Genomic DNA, 26,837 nt, shown 5'->3' on the forward strand with positions numbered 1-26,837 from the left:
TACACTTTCCATCATTGTAACTGAGCTCCTGTGTAGAACAATTTCCCTTGTGGATCATTAAAGTTTGTGTAAGTCTAAGTCTAATGGATAAGAGCCACAGCATTAGATACAACTGCACAATAGGAAGACCTATACAATAACAATAGAGAGAATATGTTCATTATTGTTGTGGTTGTAATTTGCTGTGGTGTACCGCTACACTATGACTTGTCCAGGGTGTACCCCGCCTTCCGCCCGAATGCAGCTGAGATAGGCTCCAGCACCCCCGCGACCCCGAACTGGACAAGTGGTAGAAAATGGATGGATGGATGGACTCTAAGGCCGGGTCGCGGGGGCAGCAGCCTAAGCAGGGAAGCCCAGACTTAACTCTCCCCAGCCACTTCGTCCGGCTCCTCCCGGGGGATCCCGAGGTGTTCCCAGGCTAGCCAGGAGACATACTCTTCTGTTATGGGTCCAGTGGTCTTCCCCGTGGCCTCCTACCGGTCAGACGTGCCCTAAACACCTCATCTAACCAGATGCCCAAACCACCTCATTTGGCTCCTCTCGATGTGGAGGAGCAGCGGCTTTTCTTTGAGCTCCTCCAGAATGGCAGAGCTTCTCACCCTATCCCGGCGGAGGAAACTCATTTCGGACGCTTGTACCCGTGATCTTGTCCTTTCGGTCATAACCCAAAGCTCTTGACCATAGGTGAGGATGGGAACGTAGATCGACCGGTAAATTGAGAGCTTTGCCTTCCGGCTCAGCTCCTTCTTCACCACAACGGATCGATACAGCGTCCGCAAACGGGGTGCAATTATTTACAAGTGTATCTAATGTTGTGGCATGTTCCAAGGCACTGGCATGTATATTTATAGAAATAATTGTCATTGAAAATACTACTTAAGTCACTTTAATAAGATTAACTCTATGACAAATTAAAATATTCCAAGTCCATTTTATTCCATGATATGTATTTTACCTATATAGTGTACATATCGTCTTTGTTCCTTTAATCTAGGCTTCTTTGCGTAATTGAAACACAATGATTGACGCCTTCAACTCTAGGATGCAACGTGTCAATATTTGTAAAATGAGGTCTCATTCTAAAAATAATGTTTTTCCCCATGTGATTAGGGAGGATCCACACAGAGTGGCAAAGACGTGAAACATCAGGAACACTGGAGCTATTGTAGTCAGAAGAGGATGTTTCCACAGCGTCTGACTCAGCTACAATGGCAGTTCTATGCGGGACAAACCCAAAAAAACCCACCTCGCTGAGGAGATCATTTTCCTCCTCAGTCAGTGTAGTCTCCTTCATGGGAAAGACCAGTTCTACCGGCCCACTTTGTGTGCTCGCTAAGAGGGTGTGGCGCTGCTGTGAGCTCACAGGGTCAAGCCAACACTCCCCTAAGACCTGCAGTGGTTGTTATTTAAAAAAAAAAAGAGAGCTCATTTTACTTCTTTTCAATCTGCAATATCAGTTTGCTGCCAAAATAAGTCAAATAGTTCTTATAAAGGCCTGCATAGGCTTGTCTAATTAGACACAACAAAAGAAGTGTACAAATGTACTGTTTAAAAAAAAATGCATTGTAGGTGTGTGGTGATCTTTAGTTATTTTATGGTTTCTTTACATGAGTCTTCAGATGCAGCCTCCACCCTTTACTCACTGACGTTCATTTAAAATGCACGTCAGAGAAAGGACTTTAGAAATGGAATCCATTTGTTTTCACGTTGGGATTAGGGTGACAATGAATACTATATTTCTGTATGTTGTGTCATTTAAGTACAGTCATTGTTACTGCTAAAATAAGGTAAAAATTAGAATGTTTTCCATCAGTGTTTATTAAGTAGCTGCAACAGTTTGTGTGTGTTTTACAATCATCATCCGTCCATCATTTCTTCTGGAAAAATCCCATAATGGACGCCTGTTTAGATCCTTTGCTGGCGTTTGCAGACCTTTTTTTCTGATTTTTCCTTTCGTCGTCTTTGCTGCTCGCTTTTGCTCTGACTGGATTTGTGGTCGTTTGTTTGGAGGCGGCGGCAGGCGCGGAGTCTTCGTTTTCAGAGTACGACTCGCTTTCGTAGGCTTTCTCAGTCACTGCGGAGACGTCGCAAAGAGAATACAAAAGTCCAGTAACCATGAAGACAATGAAAAATAACGACACGCAGTGGAAATTTAACATTAGAATGGTAAAGATTTGGATTTACCGATGCAGCCTTCCTCATCCAAGAAGGTCCGAGACTTGAGGACTCGTCTCCGCTTGCGTATCTTTGTCTGAGATTCTCTCGGCTGTAATAATTCATACAAACCAGGAATACCTCAATGAGTCTAACAGAAATACAAACCGTTAGTCAGTCATCAGTTGTGATATTTACATTTGGAACAGGTTTGAGCGCCTTGGTGGGAGCCGTTGATGTTTCTCTAGCTTCTGTTGGTTGTGGAGAGTCTGGAATGACTGAACATACCAGAACAGAAGGAATGTTTACATGGCAGTATTATACTAAAAAACTACTTTATAGAAAAAAAAACATAGGCCACTATATTACGATGTGGTGCAGATCCAGGTAAATGTAATTTTCAAGTTTTTGTTTTGTTTGCTGTTACAGTCTGCTTGCATTGCATTGCACATAGTCACATTTAAGCTCTGGAACAGCCTTCCGCTCCACATTAGGTCAGCCCAGAGCCTGGGGGTCTTCAAAACCCTTCTTAAGACCTCTCTCTTCTCGCTAACCTGAGCTGAGCCCGCCCACTAGGCCACCATTTCTAGTCCCCCCGTCACTTTAGGTTTTTTTTTCAATTTGTCGCACTTTTATTATTTCATTATTTCTATCTTGCAATTTGACTTTCTATCCGAACCCTTTCACCGTATTTCTTTTGCACTATCTTGTTTAGCTTATGCATTGTTTATGTTCTTTGTTTAGTTTTTTTGCTCTATGCTTTTTAACCTGCAAAGCACTTTGGTCCAATTTTAAAATAGTTGTAAACGTGCTTTATAAATAAAGTTGCCTTGCCTTGCCATAGTGTAGTGACACCCATATCCAACAGGTAAAAAAGCTTTTTAAGTGTGGCAGGTAGATATGTAACGATAATTGGTATGAATGATAACCGGAGTAAAACTATAGTGACGGTTAATATTATAATTTTAAATTAAAATGATCAAAAATATGTGATCGATAACTGCACTTTAAAGGCCTACTGAAAGCCACTACTACCGACCACGCAGTCTGATAGTTTATATATCAATGATGAAATCTTAACATTGCAACACATGCCAATACGACCGGGTTAACTTATAAAGTGCAATTTTAAATTTCCCGCTAAACTTCCGGTTGAAAACGTCTATGTATGATGACGTATGCACGTGACGTCAATCGTTGAAACGGAAGTATTCGGACGCCATTGAATCCAATACAAAAAGCTCGGTTTTCATCTCAAAATCCCACAGTATTCTGGACATCTGTGTTGGTGAATTTTTTGCAATTTGTTTAATGAACAATGAAGACTGCAAAGAAGAAAGTTGTAGGTGGGATCGGTGTATTAGCAGCTGGCTACAGCAACACCAACAGGAGGACTTTGACTTGGATAGCAGGCGCGCTATCCGACGCTAGCCCCCGACCGCACGGATGATCGGGTGAAGTCCTTCGTCGATTGTTGGAACGCAGGTGAGCACGGGTGTTGATGAGCAGATGAGGGCTGGCTGGCGTAGGTGGATAGCTAATGTTTTTAGCATAGCTCTGTGAGGTCCCGTTGCTAAGTTAGCTTCAATGGCGTCGTTAGCAACAGCATTAAGCTTCGCCAGGCTGGAAAGCATTAACCGTGTATTTACAGGTCCATGGTTTAATAGTATTGTTGATTTTCTGTCTATCCTTCCAGTCAGGGGCTTATTTCTTTTGTTTCTAAATGCAGTTAAGCCCGATGCTATCACGTTAGCTCCGTAGCTAAAGTGTTTCGCCGATGTATTGTCGTGGAGATAAAAGTCACTGTGAATGTCCATTTCGCGTTCTCGACTCTCATTTTCAAGAGGATATAGTATCCGAGGTGGTTTAAAATACAAATCCGTGATCCACAATAGAAAAAGGAGAGCGTGTGGAATCCAATGAGCCAGCTTGTACCTAAGTTACGGTCAGAGCGAAAAAAGATACGTCCTGCACTGCACTCTAGTCCTTCACTCTCACATTCCTCATCCACGAATCTTTCATCCTGGCTCAAATTAATGGGGTAATCGTCGCTTTCTCGGTCCGAATCGCTCTCGCTGCTGGTGTAAACAATGGGGAAATGTGAGGAGCCTTTCAACCTGTGACGTCACGCTACTTCCGGTACAGGCAAGGCTTTTTTATTATCAACGACCAAAAGTTGCGAACTTTATCGTCTAACTAAATCCTTTCAGCAAAAATATGGCAATATCGCGAAATGATCAAGTATGACATAGAATGGATATGCTATCCCCGTTTAAATAAAAAAATTCATTTCAGTAGGCCTTTAATAAACCCACGGACTGAATGGCGCCAGCTCACTATCTTAAATGCTAAAATGAAAACAAGAGACATTAATCTTTCCCTATTAAGAAACCACATACCCTAATATACCCTTATATAAACACATTTCTGTCTAAGCAACTAAGTGATTCAATCGTGCACATTGAACCTACAAGCTGTGCTCTGTTGGAATACAGTGATCGCTCCATACTCAGAGGAATACGCAATGGACATGTTTTTAAGATGTGTTCAGATTAGGACACCACAACGCCCACCAGAAATAATGAATAATAATTTAATGTGTTTATTTTGTGTTATTTTAAAGGCTTTTTAACTTTTTTTATGTGCATCTATTTAGGCATGGAACTTTAAAAATCTCCAAAAATGTACCCAATGTACCAATAAAACCACTTGACACGCATATTTGGGTTTGACTTTGTCCAAATTCACTTTCGGGAAAATAATATTGCGATACATATCGTATATGGGGATTCAGCCAAAATATATCGGGATATGAGTTTTGGTCCATATTGCCCAGCCCAATGTATGTGTCTTGTGAAATGGAGTTAGTTCATTATCATTTTTTTTATGAACGCGGGAGAACCGAAAGCAGCAAATACAACACGTAGCTTTAATTTACAGTTGTGTAGATGTCACGATGACTTGGCTCGTTATGGCAACATTTGGTGTCCAAAATAAAATGTGTCCTCTTCACTTTCTCCCAAGTGTACACATAATACGATGTGGAACATGTTAAATCCACACATTTTTGTTTTCTTGCTGAAAACCAACTTGGGTGTCTTTACCAGAGCTGTGTCCCAGTTAGGGCTGCAATTATTCATTGAGTACCGTATTTCCTTGAATTGGCGCAGGGAATATAGTATTCGCACGTCTAGAATTACTGCCGGGTCAAACTCGTTTCTCAAAATAATTAACGCATGATTGGCCTTATCGCCGGTTTATTATTGAAGCTGGATCAAATTCGGTTCGCAAAATATTAATTTTATTATCGCATGTCTATAATTTTCGCCGGGTCAAACTCGTTTCGCAAAATATTTAGCATATGGCTAGAACTTCCACCGGGTCAAATTCGTTACGTCACGAGTGACGCATCTGTCCTCATTTTCAAAATGGAGGAAGCTGCTTTCAGTAGTTTACAATCGCACAAAGGAAAAAAGATAAAGAGCTTTTCAGTAGGATTTAAGGTCCAAGCTATTGAATACCGGTACAGTATGCTAAAGAGAACAGTAAGCAGCTATGTTTTATTAATATACCGTAGCTGCGTGTGTGAAATACTGTATAAGTCATTAAATGACTCCCGCCTCCTGGTGGTAGAGGGCGCTGCCGCGCTAGTGATCCTTCTTGCGACTTCCGGTACTGCAGAAGAAGTGAACACACGCAGCAAGAGATTTTTTTTTTTTCCTCTGCCTGAACTTTTAACATGGAGGATTACATACCGGTATCTAAAATAAAACAGTTTTCTAAACTGGACTTTCAATGGAAGCAGGAGGTAATAATTAAAGGAATATCTCCATCGAAACAGAGACTTTTAAAACTGAAGAAAGAAAATAAGGAAGACTTCTATAAACAAGTTATCGATGCTTTTGGTCAGAAGGAGCTGCAAATGGACTCCATTTATAAGTACAGGTAAGACCATAATAACGTTTTTTTTAATTAAATGTGCTTTTCATGATGGTATGCTTACATCACACTCAAAGCGCACGCCTAAATTTTATGGATTCCTTTTGGTAAACGCCGGAGTGAGAAGAGGTTTTAAAATAATTACCGCATGCACGGCCATCCCGCCGGTTTCCGGTAAACGCAGGTGTGACAGGAGGTTTTAAATTAATTAACGCCCCTGCGGCTATTCAAGGAAATACGGTAAATCGATTTATTCAATTCGGAAAAAGCATTGATTTATGTTTAGTTCCTTCGATTATTTGGTTAATGAGTAAAAAAAAGCACAGAGAGAGAGTGATCCACCTGTCGGTGCATAGCTTGCGGTGCTGGTGATGTGGTCTGGGTGTGCATGTGGAGGGTGGAGATAGCAGAGTGCTAATAAAGAGAGATAATTCAAAGAAAAACAACAAGAAAGTGGATGACAGAGAGGAGGAGAGAAGCTGTCAACGGTTTTGTGATCATTTACTTTTCTTGTTCTTATTAAAACAAAACCTTTTATTTTAGGTCGTTATGTTATTGTTTACAAACCCGAGGAGTAAATTTCTGGAAACAGAAAGGCTTTGAGGTGAAAACTCATCCATCCATCCATTTTTTTTACCGATTGTCCCTTTCGGGGTCACAACAAATGATTTAAATGGGAGCCAATAGTAATTTTAGATTTTGTTAAAAATATTGTCTGTGGTATTTAATACCACAAATGTTACACATCATCTGATTTACAACAACACTAGCAAACTTGAAATATAATAAGATAAATGTGGCCAGCGCTGCCTGCAGGAGCAAAGGTCACCGCCTCTGTCCATGGTGCTGACGACAGAGCACCATCAGACGGGGGCGTGGCAGTGCTGACGGCGAGACACAGCTGGCAGGTGATTAGATTTCACAGGTGGTACGTGTTAATCTAATCATCTGTTGTCTTTAACAGTAAGCGGCCGGGAGCAGGAGAAGAGAGAGGACACGGACGTGGCTGAAAAGTCGCGTCCTTCAGGAGGGAAAACTTTTGTTGAAAACCCATGTTTATTAAAACCTTGTTAAAACCTGCACGCTTGGCTCCTGTGCAGTGTCTGACAGTGGAGCTGCTAATCACCTGCCAGCTGTGTCTCGCCGTCAACACTGCCGCGCCCCCGTCTGATGGTGCTCGGTCCTCAGCACCATGGACAGAGGCGGTGAACTTTGCTCCTGCAGGCAGCGCGGGCCACATCTACCTCTACAATAAACTTTTTAAAAATTGTATAGTGTGTTTACTTTGGTTACTCGCTATAAAACATTTTCACTTCGATGATACATTGTCAAAGTATCGTATCGGAACTCGAAATTGGGTCAAATCTGATGCCGAAAAAGTTTATCCCTAGTTTTAACTGTAGATTTTTTGCTGTATTTATGGTGAATTATATGGTCAGTTTAACAATATCAACACAATATTTGACCAAGTTACTTAGGCTCAATCCCAATACAGCCCCTCGCTCACTACCACTAGCCCTTACTCACTACTACTACACCCTCGAAATGAAGTAAAAGGGGTTAGAGCTTTGTAATCTTCCCTAGGTATTGGGACACCACTTGCTTCGTCACTGCAAAGTTTACGTTCGGGCACGTAAGCGACTAAATAGTTACATTTGCACATACTGTACGTCCCACATAGAGTGGTACCGACACCAATATTTTGGTACCAAAATGTATTTCAATACATTGTTACTTTTCAAAATAAAGGACAACACAAAAATATAATTATTGGCTTCATTTTACCAGATATAACATATGTTTCTTATTGCACCCAAAGAACAATATTAGAATTAAAATTAAAATGTGCATTAAACACATGGGCTTTACCTACTAGACTCAAATAACAGTTTACAATTATTTTACATATTCGATAAAGTTTAAGTCGCCATAACCTAGAATTAGGTTAGAATATAATAGAAAGCTTTATTGACATTTTATTAAATGCTTCATGATTTATGGTTGCTAATTTTGACCTGTGCTTTAAGACAGATACAACACTGAAAACAAGGCTAAAAATACATAGATAAGACAAGTAACATGTAAAACACACATAGTTAAAGATAAAACACAATTGGAAAAAGTGGTAATTTGTTACGAAATTCAGTCAATTCACTTGCATTATTTTACATCACATGGGCGGTTATGACTGCTTTAATAATTTGCAACAAGCCAGCCAGCTGTATTTGTTTCTTTTATCTACTGAATATGTGCACGGGGCAAGCTGTTAACTATATTACCTGCCATGCTTTAAACTCCCTGTGGAGGTCTGAATGTTTGCTATTTAAATATTTATCTACATTTGAAGCAACGGTGGTAATGCTGTATTGACAAATTTGGCGAGTCATGTTTTAAAGCAGCGTGGCACATCCGTGATTAAAGCATCATCTTTATTGATAGCTCTGAAGCTCTAAAATCTTCATATTGCCTTCGATGCACACTTTTTCTTAACCAGTAGTATTGCGTTTATTTTGTCAGTATTCCTTTGGACGATTATTATGATTGTATGCGCTCAGTGTGTGCGTTTTGACAACATCATCACCGCCGCACGGCAGCACATGCGGATGAAAAATAATAAAGGCAGAACTTTTTAATTCATTAGTACTACAGTACTTTTTTAGTAGCTGTGTACTGTACAACGCTCTGGTCCCACCATTACACAACAAACCCGACAGCAATGAAGTTAACGGCTGGGATCTGGTTTTTATTTTTACATTCATCATGCTCCGGTTGATGAATAAACGAAGAACTACACGGAGAGGAAGCCGCCATCTACGACTGTTGCCTCTTGTGAAAAAATTGAAGGTATGTAATTTTAATGTTTTCACATTTGCAAGCTTTAAAGTTTTAGTATTTAAGTATTATTATTTAGTATTTTAGCCCAATCTTAGTTGTCGTGGCTAGCATTACAAACTAACGTTCCAAACTAACATGTAATATATTACCGTAATTTCCGGACTATAAGCCGCTACTTTTTCCCCTCGTTCTGGTCCCTGCGGCTTATACAACGGTGCGGCTTATTTACGGCCTGTTCTTCTCCGACACAGACGAAGAGGATTTCGGTGGTTTTAGTACGCAGGAGGAAGACGATGACACAATGATTAAAGACTGACTTTTCATATACCGGTAGGCTGGTTATTTTGATAACGTACAGGCGAGCACTTTGTATTACTTTGCACCGTTGTATTATTTGTACTCTGCACGAATGCTGTTCGCCATGTCAAAGAGGTGAAAGTTTGATTGAATGATTGAAAGATTTATAGTTAATGAATGGGACGCTTTGCGTTCCCAAACAGTCATCTCTGTCCCGACAATCCCCTCCGTGGTAGCAGGAACCCCTATATACTACGGTAATTACACATCAAAACCCTGCGGCTTATAGTCGGGTGCGGCTTATATATGGAGCAATCTGTATTTTCCCCTAAATTTAGCTGGTGCGGCTTATAGTCAGGTGCGGCTTATAGTCCGGAAATTAATATAACTTATGCAGAAATTGTGCATTTTCTCTGGCCCTACCTGAGCAAGTCTTCATCTGAAATGCCTCACTCTGAAGGGCTAGATTCATAACCCCTACTCCTCGTTATGCCCACTACCCACACATGCAAAGAGTCATTGGGACATCACTACCTTCACGGGAACGCGCAAAATGTAGGGATAGGGCTGAAAAGTGAGTGAGTGGGTGTATTGGGATTGGGCCTTATTCTCCTTTATTACATACAATTGCTTGAGCAAACAAAGTCAGTACTACACAATAAACAAACAATAGTAACAACTATCTACTACTCTTTTGAATACCGTACTTGTGTTTTAACAGACACAATATTCCTGTGTCCAGTAAATTTTTCAGTTTGTAAACATGAACAAAAACAACGACAAAAAATATTGTTACAGTGGAACCTTGATTTACGAACTTAGTTGGTTTTTGAACATGGTTTGTAAATAGAAAAGTTTGCATAGCGAAGCACATTTCTGCATAAGAAACAATGTTAATAGGAATAAAGGGTTCCAGCCTCTAAAAAAGTGTATATTTTATAGGGATGTCCCGATACAACTTTTTCACTTCCGATACGATACCGATATTGTAGCCTTGAGTATTGGCCGATACCGATATCAATACGATACGATATAGGCACGAATCATACATATATTTATTCCTTATTTTGTTGTGTGGAATGTTAGAAAAGGCTTGATAAAGTGATGTTACTGTTACTGATGTTGTAGTGTTAAAACAGAAAACAATAGTCAGCAAGAGTAGGTATAGGAAAAACTGACCCATTTATTATTAACCAATTGGTTACTTAAATTTTAACCTTCAACATAAGAGTACCGGTATTACCTCAACAAATCCAATAAAAACAAAATGTTATATTTAAAGTGCAAAATAACCACTGATACCAACATAATTATACAATTGAATAGAATACATTAAAAATAAATTAGAAGACCCTGAAAAATAACCTAAATAAATCAAATTAAAATAAAAAAAAAAAAACGTTTTGAAGTGCAAACAATTCAAGTTCATTTCAGTTATTTTTTTACTGTCAGCATATGTTGGAAACAACTGTGGGCAGGGACAAAAACAACACAATATTGTCCACTGTCCAACTGCTCTAAGTTAAGAGTTCACAGCTCCAGTTTCACTGACTGTGCCCAAAACAATGTAGTAATTACTCTTAAGTCTTCACTGAAGAATAGTGTAAACCCAATAAACATATCAGTCTAATAACAAGAGCATAAAACAAATAATAATCAGTCAGTGCGGACTACCCTTACTACTCCTCTTCCTCCTCCACTTTCTGCAGTCCGAGCATAATGTGGAGATTTCTTTTAAGAAGATAAGCATTTCGGCATGCTGTGCGGCAATACACTTTTTAACCTCTTCGTTTAATTGGGGTATAGTTTTGTCTCCAATGTAGTGGCGGCTAGGAATAATGTAGCGAGGTTTGAGGTGCTCCATTAAGCGTTTAAACCCGACATTACTCACCACCGACACGGGCTGGTCATCAAGCACAATAAACTGGGCTATCTTTTCTGTTATGGCCATTGCCTTTTGGCTGTCCCGTGGTAGTTTGTCACGTCTTGCAAAGCTTTCGGCCAGCGTGGGTTGCTGAAGCGAGCCAGAGGTTTGTTGCTTCGCCTTGCTGCTCTCGCGAAAATCCTCATGTTCTTTTTTGTGGTGTTTTTTTCAAATGTGCGATGAGGTTGCTTGTATTGAACCTTCCCGGTTCTGTCCCTCCACGGGACACTTGCGCCTGACAAATGTTGCATTTAGCGGCAACGTCTTTGTCCGAGTTCAGGTTAAAATACTTCCACACAGCCGACATCATGCTGCAAGCACACGCGTTGTCGTTGTTGTGATCACGTGGGCTGTGTATGCTGGATCAGAGACGCTCTTCTTCCGCGGCCGGCACCAACGTTAATTAAGGGGCATTGCTGCTACCTACGGTGTTGGGGTGTGATCAAACCAGTCACCTATTATAGACGTGCTGCAGCGGAAAATGGACAGCTTATATCGGAGCGCTTGTATCTGAGTTTTTAGATTCAGTCCGATAAAATCTGATTTTCACTTTTTTGGCTAATATCGGACTGATTTCCGATATCAATATCGGATCGGGACATCCCTAATATTTTAGTAAAAATGTGTACACTTTAAACACAATATTAAGTGCATAGCACACAAACATAAGGAGGTGATTGATCAACTATCCATGTAATAAAAAAGTTTAAACAAAATCACTAAATCCTTAACTTCAACAGCCATATTGCTACAATAATAAACTTAATAACTACAACGGGAGATAACTGATGAGAAAAGAACGAAAGGAAAAGGAACGGGTCAGGGGACTAATTGTTTAGACTTTGGAAGAGCGAGGGGCCGCACTAGAATGAGAGAAGAGAACATTTATTTTCTTCCTCTGTTGAATAAGGGTGCTCTGACAACATTTACCAGAAAAGAGAGATCTCCTCACAATTAAAACTTGATGTGGTTACTTACTGTGCTGTGGTCACGCCTGTGAGTGCCATTGTACTCCTCACAAATAGTCTTTTTTTAACTGCACAGCAATTCGCTCCTTCTTCCCATGCTGGTCTGTTGAGTTTTCGGTACTATTATTGAGTTAACAAAATGAACAAAACCTGTCAAAAGGCCAAAAAAAAAAAAGAAAGGCCCATGTTGGAGCGTTGAGACGTGACTCTGCCTGTGCAGCAAGTGAAGTGAATGGCTTGGCTCCCCAACAATGTTTTGCCCTGCTTTGCTGCCTGCAGGCAACTAAATAAAGCGTTCGTCCACAAAACATATTACCGTATTTTTCGGAGTGTAAGGCGCACTTAAAATCCTTTAATTTTCTCAAAAATCGACAGTGCGTATTATAAATGTTAAACTACACAAGTAGATGTTCCGCATTGTTGAGCCTCGAGTCAAATCAGTAATGAAAAAAAAAGAAGAATGCTGAGTGGTGAGAAAAAGAAAATTACCGTCTTCATCACTGCTGTCGGGCGCAGGCTTCTTGATCCGTCTTCTCTTCTTCTTCTTGTCCATCTTCTCCTCCTCGCTGTCAGAACTCTCCAGTCGCTTGGTTTTGCTTCAGGAAGACGAAACGAAGACAACATGTCAATTCACAAGCTGTTATAGCCGTCATGTAAACTGAGCAGCCACTAAAATAGGTACACCATTAGCTTGGGTACCTTAAGAAGTGACCGGTGAGTGGATATTTTCGATGTCAGGTCAGAAGTGATGCGTTATTCTATGAGGAAGAAAACAAACCTTCTTGAGATGTTCTTGTTGTGCTTTGGAGGCTCCACTGTGACAGCATCTTGCTGCTGCTCCTCCGGCTGAAAACTCGAGCTTGGCTGCTCCACTGGGGATGGCGCTGGAGCTTCTTCCTCCTCTTCTTTCTCCATCTTAATCACCGTTTTGTCCTTTTTTTCTGAAAGAGTGCGGATCAAACGATGCATCATTGTATTTTGCAGAAAACTATGTGGTGAAAGGTTGAAATGGCCGTGACTCACTTGTGCTTTGATTGCCAAAGAAGTTGCTCATGGCATTGGACTTTGCTTTGGTTTTGGACAAGTTGACCTACAAAAGACCAATGTGTGAATGCACTGCACAGCTGCACTATTAAAACTACAAAAGCCAACCTCTGCCGCTTCCTCCTGAGGCTCTGATTTCACGTCTTTGCCACCATTTTGGCTCTTAACCACGGTTCCTTTGTTAGCGAACATTCCCATGATGCCTTTGGCCGGTTTGGCGGGCGCTTTGGAAGCCACGTTGCCGTTGGTGGAAGACTTTTTGCTCTCACGCTCTGTCGGAGATTCCTGCTGTGTTTCTCGCACGGGCTTCCGCTCCAGCGAGGACATGGGCACGGCGTCAGGACATCGAATTGCACTGTACCTGCAAGCGGAGGACGAAGAAGGTCAGCGTGCACAACTAACCTGCATTGCCACACTTAGTCCCGTTTAAAAATGACAACATTGTGCAATTCTGCACGACTATTTGAGACAACGTCAACTTACTTGCTGCAGCTCAGCAGGTTGTCTTTGACGGCGTCGTAGTCGACGGCATAGAGTGGGCCGCTGTCTTTTAGCAAAGCTTTTTGGACACTGTACACGTGAACGCTCACGATCAAACTCATCTTGGATTTAAAATCTGCAACACGAAACACAAATCTTAAATTTACTGCAGTAAAATCCAAATATGAACATATGGGAACTAATGAATGCACCTTCCAGCTGGTCCTCACGCACCACAGACACCTTGTGACTCTGATAAGCAAACACATTTGATTAAGTCATCACAAGTAAAAGTCGATTTTTAGTTGTTGCTCACCGCATGACCATTGTCCACACACTTTCCTGACACCAAGTACGTAGCGTGGAGCTGAGCAGAGCTTTCCTTCCTCTTGTTGTCCAAGTAATGATAGAGCATTCTGGAAAATTGTTTAGTGATTTTAATTATTTTTGTTCACTTTCTTGTAGGAGCACAAAATTGAGTTGTTGTGCTAAAACAAACACAAAACTAATAACCTGAACCTGTGATAATTAGGTATTAAATTGATCAGAATGGAATAGAATAGAATGGACTTTATTGTCATTATATTTGCATATAACGAGATTAAGGACTCCAACTTAAGGTGCGGTAGTGGAAACAAATATGGGATCAAAATAAATTATACAAGAAGTAATAAAGATAAAAAATCATTTCTTGTTTATTTTTGGTTTAAGCATTAGATACCTTTTTACCTGCACGCTGCCTCCCGCAAATATTTTTAACACAATTAAGTGAAATGACAATCTCCCACGGCACACCAGACAATATCTCACGGTAAGCTAGTGTGCCGCGGCGCAGTGGTTGAAAAACACTGTACTGTACAGGGGTCGGCAACCCAAAATGTTGAAAGAGCCATATTGGACCAAAAATACAAAAACAAATCTGTCTGGAGCCGCGAAAAAATTAAAAGCCATATTACATGTGTCATGAGATATAAATTTAATTAAGAGGACTTAAAGGAAACTAAATGAGCTCCAATATAGCTACAAATGAGGCATAATGATGCAATATGTACATGCTTGGCACTCAGCAACAAAGGGTTGGAGTTGGGGGTTAAATCACCAAAATGATTCCCGGGCGCGGCGCCGCTGCTGCCCACTGCTCCCCAAGGGGATGGGACAAATGCAGAGGACAAATTTCACCACATCTAGCGTGTGTGTGACAATCATTGGTACTTTAATCTTTAATATAGCTAGCCTAAATAGCATGTTAGCATCGATTAGCTTGCAGTCATGCAGTGACCAAATATGTCGGATTAGCACTCCACACAAGTCAATAACATCAACAAAACTCACCTTTGTGCATTCATGCACAACGTTAAAAGTGTGGTGGACAAAATGAGACAGAAAAAGAAGTGGCATAAAACACATCCTAGTAGAAAGTTAAACATGTAAACAAACTATACGGTGAGTTCAAGGACCGCCAAAATTAGTAGGACAAAACGGCGCTCAACAAATACTCGAATCAGTGAAGCATGTTTAATATAAACAGTGTGATCTATAACAATTAGGGAGGTTTGTGTAATGTTTGTCCTCATACAGAAACCATACTAAAACAAAAAAATTGATTTTTTTTCCCCTCATCTTTTTCCATTCTTCATACATTTTTGAAAAATCTCCAGAGAGCCACTAGGGCGGCGCTAAAGAGCCGCATGCGGCTCTAGAGCCGCGGGTTGCCGACCCCCGGTATAGGAACATGTTAGATTACTTCCGGGAAATTAAAGGCCTACTGAAATGAATTTTTTTTATTTAAACGGGGATAGCAGATCTATTCTATGTGTCATACTTGATCATTTCGCGATATTGCCATATTTTTGCTGAAAGGATTTAGTATAGAACAACGACGATAAAGATTGCAACTTTTGGTATCTGATAAAAAAAGGCTTGCCCCTACCGGAAGTAGCGTGACGTAGTCAGTTGAACATATACGCAAAGTTCCCTATTGTTTACAATGATGGCCGCATGAAGTGAGAGAGATTCGGACCGAGAAAGCGACAATTTCCCCATTAATTTGAGCGAGGATGAAAGATTTGTGGATGAGTAAAGTGCAAGTGAAGGACTAGTGGGGAGTTGAAGCTATTCAGATAGGGAAGATGCTGTGAGAGCCGGGGGTGACCTGATATTCAGCTGGGAATGACTACAACAGTAAATAAACACAAGACATATATATACTCTATTAGCCACAACACAACCAGGCTTATATTTAATATGCCACAAATGAATCCTGCATAAAAACACCTGCGTGTTTGTTATGCTAGCTCCTAGCTCCTCTGCTAGCTCCTAGCTCCATAGAACACGCCAATACGATTCAAACACCTGATCAACACACACAATCACTCAGCCCAAAAGACCGTTTACCTAACCCAAGGTTCATAAAGCTTATATATTTTTAAAAAGTTACGTACGTGACGCGCACATACGGTCAAGTTATCGAATGTTTAGCAGCCAAGGCTGCATACTCACGGTACCTGATATTCAGCTGGGAATGACTACAACAGTAAATAAACACAAGACATATATATACTCTATTAGCCACAACACAACCAGGCTTATATTTAATATGCCACAAATTAATCCTGCATAAAAACACCTGCGTGTTTGTTACGCTAGCTCCTAGCTCCTCTGCTAGCTCCTAGCTCCATAGAACACGCCAATACAATTCAAACACCTGATCAACACACACAATCACTCAGCCCAAAAGACCGTTCACCTAACCCAAGGTTCATAAAGCTTATATATTTTTAAAAAGTTACGTACGTGACGCGCGCGCACGTACGGTACGGTACGTGTTATGCTAACTCCTAGCTCCTCTGCTAGCTCCTAGCTCCATAGAACACGCCAATACAATTCAAACACATGATCAACACACACAATCACTCAGCCCAAAAGACCGTTCACCTAACCCAAGGTTCATAAAGCTTATATATTTTAAAAAAGTTACGTACATACGCAAAAAAAAGCCAAAGCTGCATACTCACAGTAGCACGTCTGCGTCTTTGTCATCCAAATCAAAGTAATCCTGGTAAGAGTCTGTGTTGTCCCAGTTCTCTACAGGCGTCTGTGTATCCAAGTCAAAAGCCCTCCTGGTTAGAGTCTCTGTTATCCGAGTTCTTCCATCTTGACTGCATCTTTCGGGAATGTAAACAAAGAAGCGCCGGCTGTGTACTGTTGTGGCTGACTACGTTCGAAAAATACGTCCATTTCGCACCGACAACTTTCTTCTTTGCTTGCTCGGCTTCCTTCTCCATAATGCAATGAACATGATTGAAACAGATTCACGAACACAGATGTCCAGAATACTGTGGAATTATGAAATGAAAACAGAGCTTTTTCGTATTGGCTTCAATGTGGAAGGCATACCCGTGTTCGCCGGTCTACGTCACGCGCATACGTCATCCTCAGAGGCGTTTCGAACCGGAAGTTTAGCGGCAAATTTAAAATGTCACTTTATAAGTTAACCCGGCCGTATTGGCATGTGTTATAATGTTAAGATTTCATCATTGATATATAAACTATCAGACTGCGTGGTCGGTAGTAGTGGGTTTCAGTAGGCCTTTAAGGTTCCAATAATAGCAACATCAAATACAGAGGAAACAGGTGCAACTAAAATAGAATAATAAAGTAGGGCTGGGCGATATATCGAATATACTCAATATATCACGGGTTTGTCTCTGTGCGATATAGAAAATGACTATATCGTGATATTCGAGTATACGTTCTCACGCAGTTGCTTTTAGCTGCGGGCATTACACTTCAAGCTCTTCTCAGTCTTTCTTGTCTCTCCTTCCCACAGAGACAAAAAACAAGCGCACCTTCTTACATACGTCACATACTGTCACGCGTGCAACGTCATACGCTCTTGCGGAGCAGAGAGGTAGCGGCATGGTAAAGTTAACTGTGGTGCTAGTGGAGCGGTGCGAGTGGTAATACGAGAGGGAGAAGGTGCGAATCTGGTAACAAATGAAGGAAGAATTAATTCCCAAGAAAAACAGCACGGGGTCCATCGTCTGGCGGTGGTTTGGCTTCAAGCGGGAAGATGTTTTGCAAGTATGCGGCAAAGGCGTTGCTACAAAAAGTAGCACCACTGCTAATGTGTAGCATCATTTGAAAAGTCACCCGCTAGAGAATGGAGAGTGCTTGAAACTCTGCATGTCAACATCTCCGTTCGGTGCCACACCCACAAAATGCCCAAGCCACCATTTCCACATCAACACCGTATGAAAAAAATAGTCAACAACAGAAGGAGATAACGCCCGCAGGAACCTACCACATAGCGAAGGACATAAACTATTTGATTTCCTATTATGCAGCTCATTTTTATTTGACAGTTATTGAAATATCTTGTGTGACATCATGCACAAAAGTGCACTTTATTTGTTTTAAACTATTGTAGTGGTGTTCTGTAGAAAATTGCACTCTAATTTAGTGTTGTTTTGATATGTCATCTTAGTGACATCATGCACAAAAGTGCACTAATAGCTTGTTTTAAAATGTCTCTGACAATCTTGCACTTTCTGTTTTGAAATGACATGAATGTCTGTGCCACTGCTTAAAGGCCTACTGAAACCCACTACTACCGACCACGCAGTCTGATAGTTTATATATCAATGATGAAATCTTAACATTATAACACATGCCAATACGGCCGGGTTAACTTATAAAGTGACATTTTAAATTTGCCGCTAAACTTCCGGTTCGAAACGCCTCTGAGGATGACGTATGCGCGTGACGTAGACCGGCGAACACGGGTATGCCTTCCACATTGAAGCAAATACGAAAAAGCTCTGTTTTCATTTCATAATTCCACAGTATTCTGGACATCTGTGTTCGTGAATCTGTTGCAATCATGTTCATTGCATTATGGAGAAGGAAGCTGAGCAAGCAAAGAAGAAAGTTGTCGGTGCGAAATGGACGTATTTTTCGAACGTAGTCAGCAACAACAGTACACAGCCGGCGCTTCTTTGTTTACATTCCCGAAAGATGCAGTCAAGATGGAAGAACTCGGATAACAGAGACTCTAACCAGGAGGACTTTTGACTTTGATACACAGACGCCTGTAGAGAACTGGGACAACACAGACTCTTACCAGGATTACTTTGATTTGGATGACAAAGACGCAGACGTGCTACTGTGAGTATGCAGCTTTGGCTTCTAAACATTTGATCGCTTGACCGTATGTGCGCAACTTTTTTTTGCGTATGTACGTAACTTTTTTAAAATATATAAGCTTTATGAACCTTGGGTTAGGTGAACGGTCTTTTGGGCTGAGTGATTGTGTGTGTTGATCAGGTGTTTGAATTGTATTGGCGTGTTCTATGGAGCTAGGAGCTAGCAGAGGAGCTAGGAGCTAGCGTAACAAACACGCAGGTGTTTTTATGCAGGATTAATTTGTGGCATATTAAATATAAGCCTGGTTGTGTTGTGGCTAATAGAGTATATATATGTCTTGTGTTTATTTACTGTTGTAGTCATTCCCAGCTGAATATCAGGTACCGTGAGTATGCAGCCTTGGCTGCTAAACATTTGATAGCTTGACCGTATGTGCGTCACGTACGTAACTTTTTAAAAATATATAAGCTTTATGAACCTTGGGTTAGGTGAACGGTCTTTTGGGCTGAGTGATTGTGTGTGTTGATCAGGTGTTTGAATTGTATTGGCGTGTTCTATGGAGCTAGGAGCTAGCAGAGGAGCTAGGAGCTAGCGTAACAAACACGCAGGTGTTTTTATGCAGGATTAATTTGTGGCATATTAAATATAAGCCTGGTTGTGTTGTGGCTAATAGAGTATATATATGTCTTGTGTTTATTTACTGTTGTAGTCATTCCCAGCTGAATATCAGGTCACCCCCGGCTCTCACAGCATCTTCCCTATCTGAATAGCTTCAACTCCCCACTAGTCCTTCACTTGCACTTTACTCATCCACAAATCTTTCATCCTCGCTCAAATTAATGGGGAAATTGTCGCTTTCTCGGTCCGAATCTCTCTCACTTCATGCGGCCATCATTGTAAACAATAGGGAACTTTGCGTATATGTTCAACTGACTACGTCACGCTACTTCCGGTAGGGGCAAGCCTTTTTTTTATCAGATACCAAAAGTTGCAATCTTTATCGTCGTTGTTCTATACTAAATCCTTTCAGCAAAAATATGGCAATATCGCGAAATGATCAAGTATGACACATAGAATAGATCTGCTATCCCCGTTTAAATAAAAAAAAAATCATTTCAGTAGGCCTTTAATAACTGTTTAATAAATACACTTTTGGTAAATTGACTTACTTGTGATTTCCCTCTCTGCATGAAAGTTTAAAATGAGCATATATCAGTGCAGTATGAACAAGAATGTTTTAATGTAGACACATATAATCATCATACGGGTGTGATTATATGCATCAAGTGTTCATTCAAGGCTAAGGCAAAATATTGAGATATATATCGTGTGTCGTGACATGGCCTAAAAATATTGAGATATTAATAAAAGGTCATATTGCCCAGCCCTATAATAAAGTATGAATCGGCTATAATAAGAGCCTAGAATACAACTGAAGGTTAATTCTAATAAATGAAATAGGCCATGGAAAAGGTACTTACTGTTTTGCTGTGTTGACATGGACTCCTAGAGTTAAACTGAGCCATTTGTAGGTCACCTGTAGATTTGAGAGCATTTAGGTAATAATGTCTTAACAATGACACATGACAGGAAGATGGAAGAAAAAAAGAAAAGCTTCATATTGGTAACCATCCATCCATCCATTTTTTCTGCCGCTTGTCCCTTTCGGGGCGCACCTCACCTATGCTACCAATAAACGAAAATATCTGGATATTATTTGAAACCAAACGGCGTTGTAAGTTAGTAATGTTGTTATGACTTCAATACCATTTTATAACACACAACAGAGGCCGAATGAAACAAAATGGCACACGAAACAACACGAAGCTAAAACAAATGTCATCCTTCATGAACGACCCGAACTGTGTTCGACTATATTGTAAAAAGGCAGTTTTTTTTAGAACGTACATCGGCAGCTAAACACGACGACGCCATTGCGCCTCCGACTTTGGTTAAAAAAGCTCCCTCTGAACGTGCTTCCCAAAACCAGATAAAAGCGTCCTTACGATCTTATTGTGGTCGTTGACAAATTCGTCGATGTTGTCCAGATAAAGCTCGTCCATGTCGTTAAATAATTGCATAAGTGCCTTTTTTTTTTGAAAGGATGCAGCAGCGCGGGAAGACACTTTATTTACTTCCGGTCCAGGCAAAGTTCTTTCTAAATAAATGTCGATTTATGAAAGTAAGGCCTACATTTTCTAATTGGCTTAATAATTTACAATTATTAATCAAATCTTGGAGGATGACTAAGAGTACAAAAGCCCTTAAATTGATATATTAGTTAAAAACATTTAAAGTGATTTTTGTCTTTCATAGTTTTTATTATTATGTAATACTCTATCTGTATTTGCTTTTGTTTTCTTTCCCTGACACGTTTCGCTGATGTTTAAAGTGCCTTGACTTTTGTGTGCATTATAAATGTATGTTTGTCGTTCAAAAAAACAAAAACAAAAACATTTACTTCCGGTAAAATGGTAACGTGAGTAGTTTCCCCTCTTTTGCTGAGTGCTGCCGCCTAAAGGTCATTAGGGGGCGGTGGTATTTATTTTTTGTAATTTTTTTTTTCCATAAAGAAATACAATCATGTGTGCTTACGGACTGTATCCCTGCATACTGATCTATATTGATATATAATGTATATATTGTGTTTTTTATGATGATTTAATTAAAAAACATTTTAAAAAAATAAATATGTATATATATATATATTTTTATTTATTTATTTATTTAAAAAAATAAAAAAAATAAAAAATAAATAAAAATTTTCTAGAGCAGTGGTCCCCAACCACCGGGCTGGTACCGGTCCGTGGATCAATTGGTACCGGGCCGCACAAGAAATAAAAAATAAATAATTTTTTTTTTTTTTAAATTAAATCAACATAAAAAACTCAAGATATCAATATAGATCAATACAGTCTGCAGGGATATAGTCCGTAAGCACACATGATTGTATTTTTTTATGACAAAATTTAAAAAAATAAAATAAAAATACCAACCACCCCTGTCTTGACCTCCACGGCGGAGGCTCCGCCGAACCCCAGAGGCCGACTCACCGAACCCCTAGGGTTCGATCGAACCCAGGTTAAGAACCACTGCTCTAGAGCCAATTTAAAAATCTCATACAATGTTTCTTTATAAATGAATCTTTGTAGAATAAAACCTTAAATAGCCATAACAATAAATAAACTTTACCATTTTTCATTTTTTTTATTTTTATTTTTTAAATGTCCTGCCCAGCTTCTCGGGCAAATCATATAGCAGATGTAGATGCCCATATCGGCTGTTCGGATTTACTTTACAAAAGAGAAGTGTAGGATACTTCTCTTGTTGCCTTACTTGTATTTTGACTTTATTAAATGTATTTATATTATCATTTGGTGCAGCCGGGCCGGAGCAGGAGGGGATAGAAAGAGAGAAAAAGGAAGACAGAGGGGGGAATTGTGGGGACAAGAGGGGGATTACACAGAGAGACAAAAACAACAACAGCAAACACAACAACAACAACAACAACAACAAAAACAGAGCAACATCAGCAAATACGACATGTACAAATATGATGGTAAAAGTAATAGCAAATAAGCAGTTAGCGAAAATAAATAAAAAAATACAGAAATGACAATGAGCATTATTACACTAAAAATGGAGCAATATGAATACCAATAGAAATAGTGCTATTGATAATAAACAATACCAATACTTTACCTTTATTATCAACAATACAATTGTTCAAATGCAACAATACATATACGTAATGATAACTTGAGATACGAAAGAATGCAGAAAAATGGAGGGGAAGAAAGAGAAGCAACCTACATTAACCTTGTAGATTGTTATAGTAACAATAGGTTAAGCTTTGTCAGTGTGCCATGTGTTATACCCAGTTTACCCTAGGGCAACAACGTTAATATATGTTTGATGAAACGTGATTATGTACAGTGAGTGTATATGTACAGTATGTGTATATGTATGTTTTTACAGTGAATGTATATGTACAGTATGTGTATACAGTATGTTTGTATAATGAATGTGCGTGTGGATGTACGAACTTTGAATGTGTAAATATGTACTGTATTTATTTGTATATGTATGTGGGAGCGTAGGTACCTATGTATGTCTGTATGTATGTGTGTGAGTATATGTGAATTTGCATGTACAATACATTTGACTCCCAGTGTGTGCGGGAGCCAGAGTACGGCCCCAGCCTCCCCGAGAGCCCATCCCACAAACAGTAGGTGTGGTGCCCAGGGAACCAGGGGCCACCGCCCCCACGCAGCCAAGCCGGACATCGACAGGAACCCCAGAGCCTGGCCCACCGCGCCGCCCACAAGGGCCAACAGCAGGCCGCAGACAGACGCACCCGGCAGAGGACAAGGCACGAGAAAAACAGGGGGCAGCCAGACCCCAAGCCAGCGAGAGACCACACCCCACACGGACAGAAAGGCGGGACGCCCCGCCCGAGGGGCCCGGAGACTCCCCGCAACCGAACGGGAAGACCGCCCCCGCCCCACCGGCAACAGGGCCCCCACGAGCCCCCCCCAGCCCCGGAGAGCGCGGCGAGGCCAGCCCACGGCCACCCCACGCAAGCCGGCCGCCACAGGACCACCCAGCACGGGGCCACAGGAACCACCCACCCCACCCGCAGGGACCCCAACGATGGAGATGGAACAACCAGCAACCGCCCCGCCGTGTCCCCCCCTGAGGTAGGGGAATAAATAAATAAAATAAATAAATACATAATAATAATAATAATATTAATAAAATATATTTAAAAAAAAAAGAATAAATAAATAATTAAATCTATTTATAAAAAAAAAAAAAGAATTAAAAGAAGATCACAGACATGCTGACACACAAGGTCGCTACCCCAACAACTGGCCGACTCGCAGCACCTCAGAATACCCTGCAGCACCAAGCTACCACAGTAGACGCAGGGACCAGACCCAGCAGGCCCCAACCAAGACGGGCACCCGGAAGGGATGGACGGTGGGACCCAGGAGCTCCAGACACGCAGTCCGGATGCAGTAGCCTGAGGCGCCAACCCCCACCCGACAGGCAGGCCCATTTTTCATTTTAAACACATGAGACGAATTTTAATCAACAATATGTAAAATAAGAGCAATTTAAACCATATAAAATAAGACACTTTTTATTTATCTAATATAGACATGTCCACTGTGCGGATAAAAAAATAAAAAAGTATATTTCCTGATTTAAAGGCGTTCAGAGCAGCTGCAGCCTCGTCATTTCCAGCATGCGTTCATCTTTCAGAAACATGATGAACAACAGGATGAGCATTTTCTGGACCATTTAGTGTTTTTTTTGCCGCCTGCAAAAAAGCCTATTTGTCAAAAGTATGACTCATCAAGGCAGCGATACTGCAGAATTACACTGAAACAATTTCCAGCGTTTTATGGCCAAATTGAGGCAACACGCTTTTAAAGTGCTAATTCCATTTGCTGTGGCTGTAAATTGGATATGCTACTGATTACCTCTGCCAAGCAAACACACAGAAATGATACAAGCATATTTACAAGGTGTGTGAACCTGCGAATTATTCCTATTTTGCAGGTATACGAGTAAAGCGAGGGGAAATGGTTGGTCTGCAGTTGTTAACGATCATTACTTATTCATTTGGACTTGCTGTGATACTTTTGAAAGTGCTCGTGTCGAGAGGAGAGGCAGACTTTTCGCCAATATAAATGAAAGATTAGGAGATGATGTCGCAGGAAATGAGCAGCACGCTGTAATAAAGTGCAGAAAATCCTGAAGGCGAAAGATCAGCGGCCGTTATAAACGCAGTAAACCACAGTCAATGTTCAAGTTTGCAATTTAATGAGCTTAGGCCACGAATGTATTCAAAAAGGACGAGAGCGCCATCTTCAATCGCACGCTTTGATTACAAATGACCGGCGGCGGCGGCGGCGGCGTTTGTCAGCGCAAGATGAGGCTCGTTACAAGCGGAAACGATGCAGCTGCTCGTGCATCACTCCTTTGTTGGATGGATCTTCTCTCCAGAAACAAACACTCATGTTGACTTTTTGTTTTAATGGAAGGCATTCAAGAGCCAAACAGCGGTCAGGAAAGGTCAAAGGGTCATGTCCACGGTCAAATATGGGCATGTTTATGTGCAAAATAACCACAGGGCGGCTTTTCTGAAGGCACCATTATTTCTTCTCACAAAACAGACTTCTTTGTTCCTTTGAGATGCAATGAACTTTACCTTGTAGCCTATCGAGAGACGACATCGATCGCTTGGCGGTCTGCTTCACGTCTTACAGGGTTTGGGAGGGATTGGGGCACGGAGGGGGGGTCGTGCCATTTGTGGCTCGAGTAATACCGTGAACTCTGCTCACATAACTCTCTGGAGCGTGAACAAATCAATATGTGGGACCTGTAATGGCCTACAACAATACAGACCATCAGAATTATTACATTTGTGAAGGGGTCAAAAAGAGAAAAAGTCTGCTCCATTTTGGTTTTTTTACTCTATTGAGGGGAAGTAGACGATGTAAGACTTTGTTCGCATGTGATGAAATGTGCATTGTGTCATGAAAAGCATGAACAATGGGAAAAATAAAGATTTGATCCCCTGCTGATTTTGTAAGTTGACCCCCCCCCCCACCCCCCTACAAAGAAATAAGCACTGCAGAACTTTTATGGTATCTTTATTTTAATAGAGAGAGATGTATGCAAACATTTTTTTAGACCTTTAACATCAAAACTGTAGACGCCATTATGATGTGCAGTGCTGTTTTCAAATTAGCGTAAGTCTTGAACCGTAGAAAATTATTCAATGTTTGGGAATCTGCGCTTTTGATTAATGTACAGGTTTTTACTAGGGATGTCCGATAATGGCTTTTTGCCGAAATCCGATATGCCGATATTGTCCAACTCTTTAATTACCGATACCGATATCAACCGATATATACAGTCGTGGAATTAACACATTATTATGCCTAATTTGGACAACCAGGTATGGTGAAGATAAGGTACTTTTACAAAAAATGAATCAAATAAAATAAGATAAATAAATTAAAAACATTTTCTTGAATAAAAAAGAAAGTAAAACAATATAAAAACAGTTACATAGAAACTAGTAATGAATGAAAATGTGTAAAATTAACTGTTAAAGTTTAGTATTATTAGTGGACCAGCAGCACGCACAATCATGTGTGCTTACGGACTGTATCCCTTGCAGACTGTATTGATATATATTGATATATAATGTAGGAACCAGAATATTAATAACAGAAAGAAACAACCCTTTTGTGTGAATGAGTGTGACTGAGTGTAAATGGGGTGGGTTGGTGCTCTAATTGTAAGTGTATCTTGTGTTTTTTATGTGGATTTAATAAAAAAAACAAACAAAAAAAACAAACAAAAAAAAAAAACCATACTGATAATAAAAAAAACGATACCGATAATTTCCGATATTACATTTTAACGCATTTATCGGCCGATAATATCGGCAGACCGATATTATCGGACATCTCTAGTTTTTACGGTAATCTACGTCACAGGAGCTCAGACGAGGCACCAAGCAATATAGGTAAGATTTGTTTCTAGACCAGCCAGCCTGGAACGCAGGTGTCACGGACAGATGCGGAAGCAGACTTTTACAACCAAGTTCCGCAGAAAAGTGATACTCAATCAGATTCTAGGTGGTTTTTTTTACACTTTGCGTTCATATTTTGGTACATTTGTTGCGTTTTGCTTGATTGTAAAAGATGTCGATCGAGGGGGTGGTCTGAGAAATCAAAGAGAAGTGACAGTCATATGTTGTTAATATTTAGTGTTTTATCGTTCATAGTTAATATTCTAAATCCCACATTCTGGGTGTCTCAGTCCGTTAAAAGAAATGTAAAATTAATTCCGTTTTTTTAAGGTACTTTGCCATAAAATGTTTTGCTTTTTATCAGACATTATTGTGAGTTTTTATATAGTATATAATAGTATAGTAATAGACACAATATACTTTCTTGATATAGTATCAATATATATATATATATATATATATATATATATATATATATATATATATATATATA

At 40.3% G+C, this 26,837-nt stretch overlaps 1 protein-coding gene across 1 annotated transcript; it reads right to left on the reverse strand.

Annotated features, from left to right (window-relative positions):
* Positions 1-1,560: 1,560 nt before the first annotated feature.
* On the reverse strand, positions 1,561-20,950 carry pold3 (polymerase (DNA-directed), delta 3, accessory subunit). The gene is made up of 12 exons (XM_062023587.1): positions 20,796-20,950; positions 20,271-20,326; positions 13,961-14,060; positions 13,857-13,896; positions 13,648-13,780; positions 13,273-13,525; positions 13,144-13,210; positions 12,899-13,061; positions 12,610-12,716; positions 2,356-2,435; positions 2,188-2,269; positions 1,561-2,077 (listed from the first exon to the last, which is right to left on the reverse strand). Exons 1-12 carry the CDS (start codon positions 20,868-20,870, stop codon positions 1,872-1,874), a joined length of 1,362 nt encoding a protein of 453 aa, XP_061879571.1. The 5' UTR covers positions 20,871-20,950; the 3' UTR covers positions 1,561-1,871.
* Between the last annotated feature and the right edge of the window lie 5,887 nt (positions 20,951-26,837).

Source organism: Entelurus aequoreus, linkage group LG16 (assembly GCF_033978785.1).
Source record: "Entelurus aequoreus isolate RoL-2023_Sb linkage group LG16, RoL_Eaeq_v1.1, whole genome shotgun sequence".
Taxonomy (NCBI): Eukaryota; Metazoa; Chordata; class Actinopteri; order Syngnathiformes; family Syngnathidae; genus Entelurus; species Entelurus aequoreus.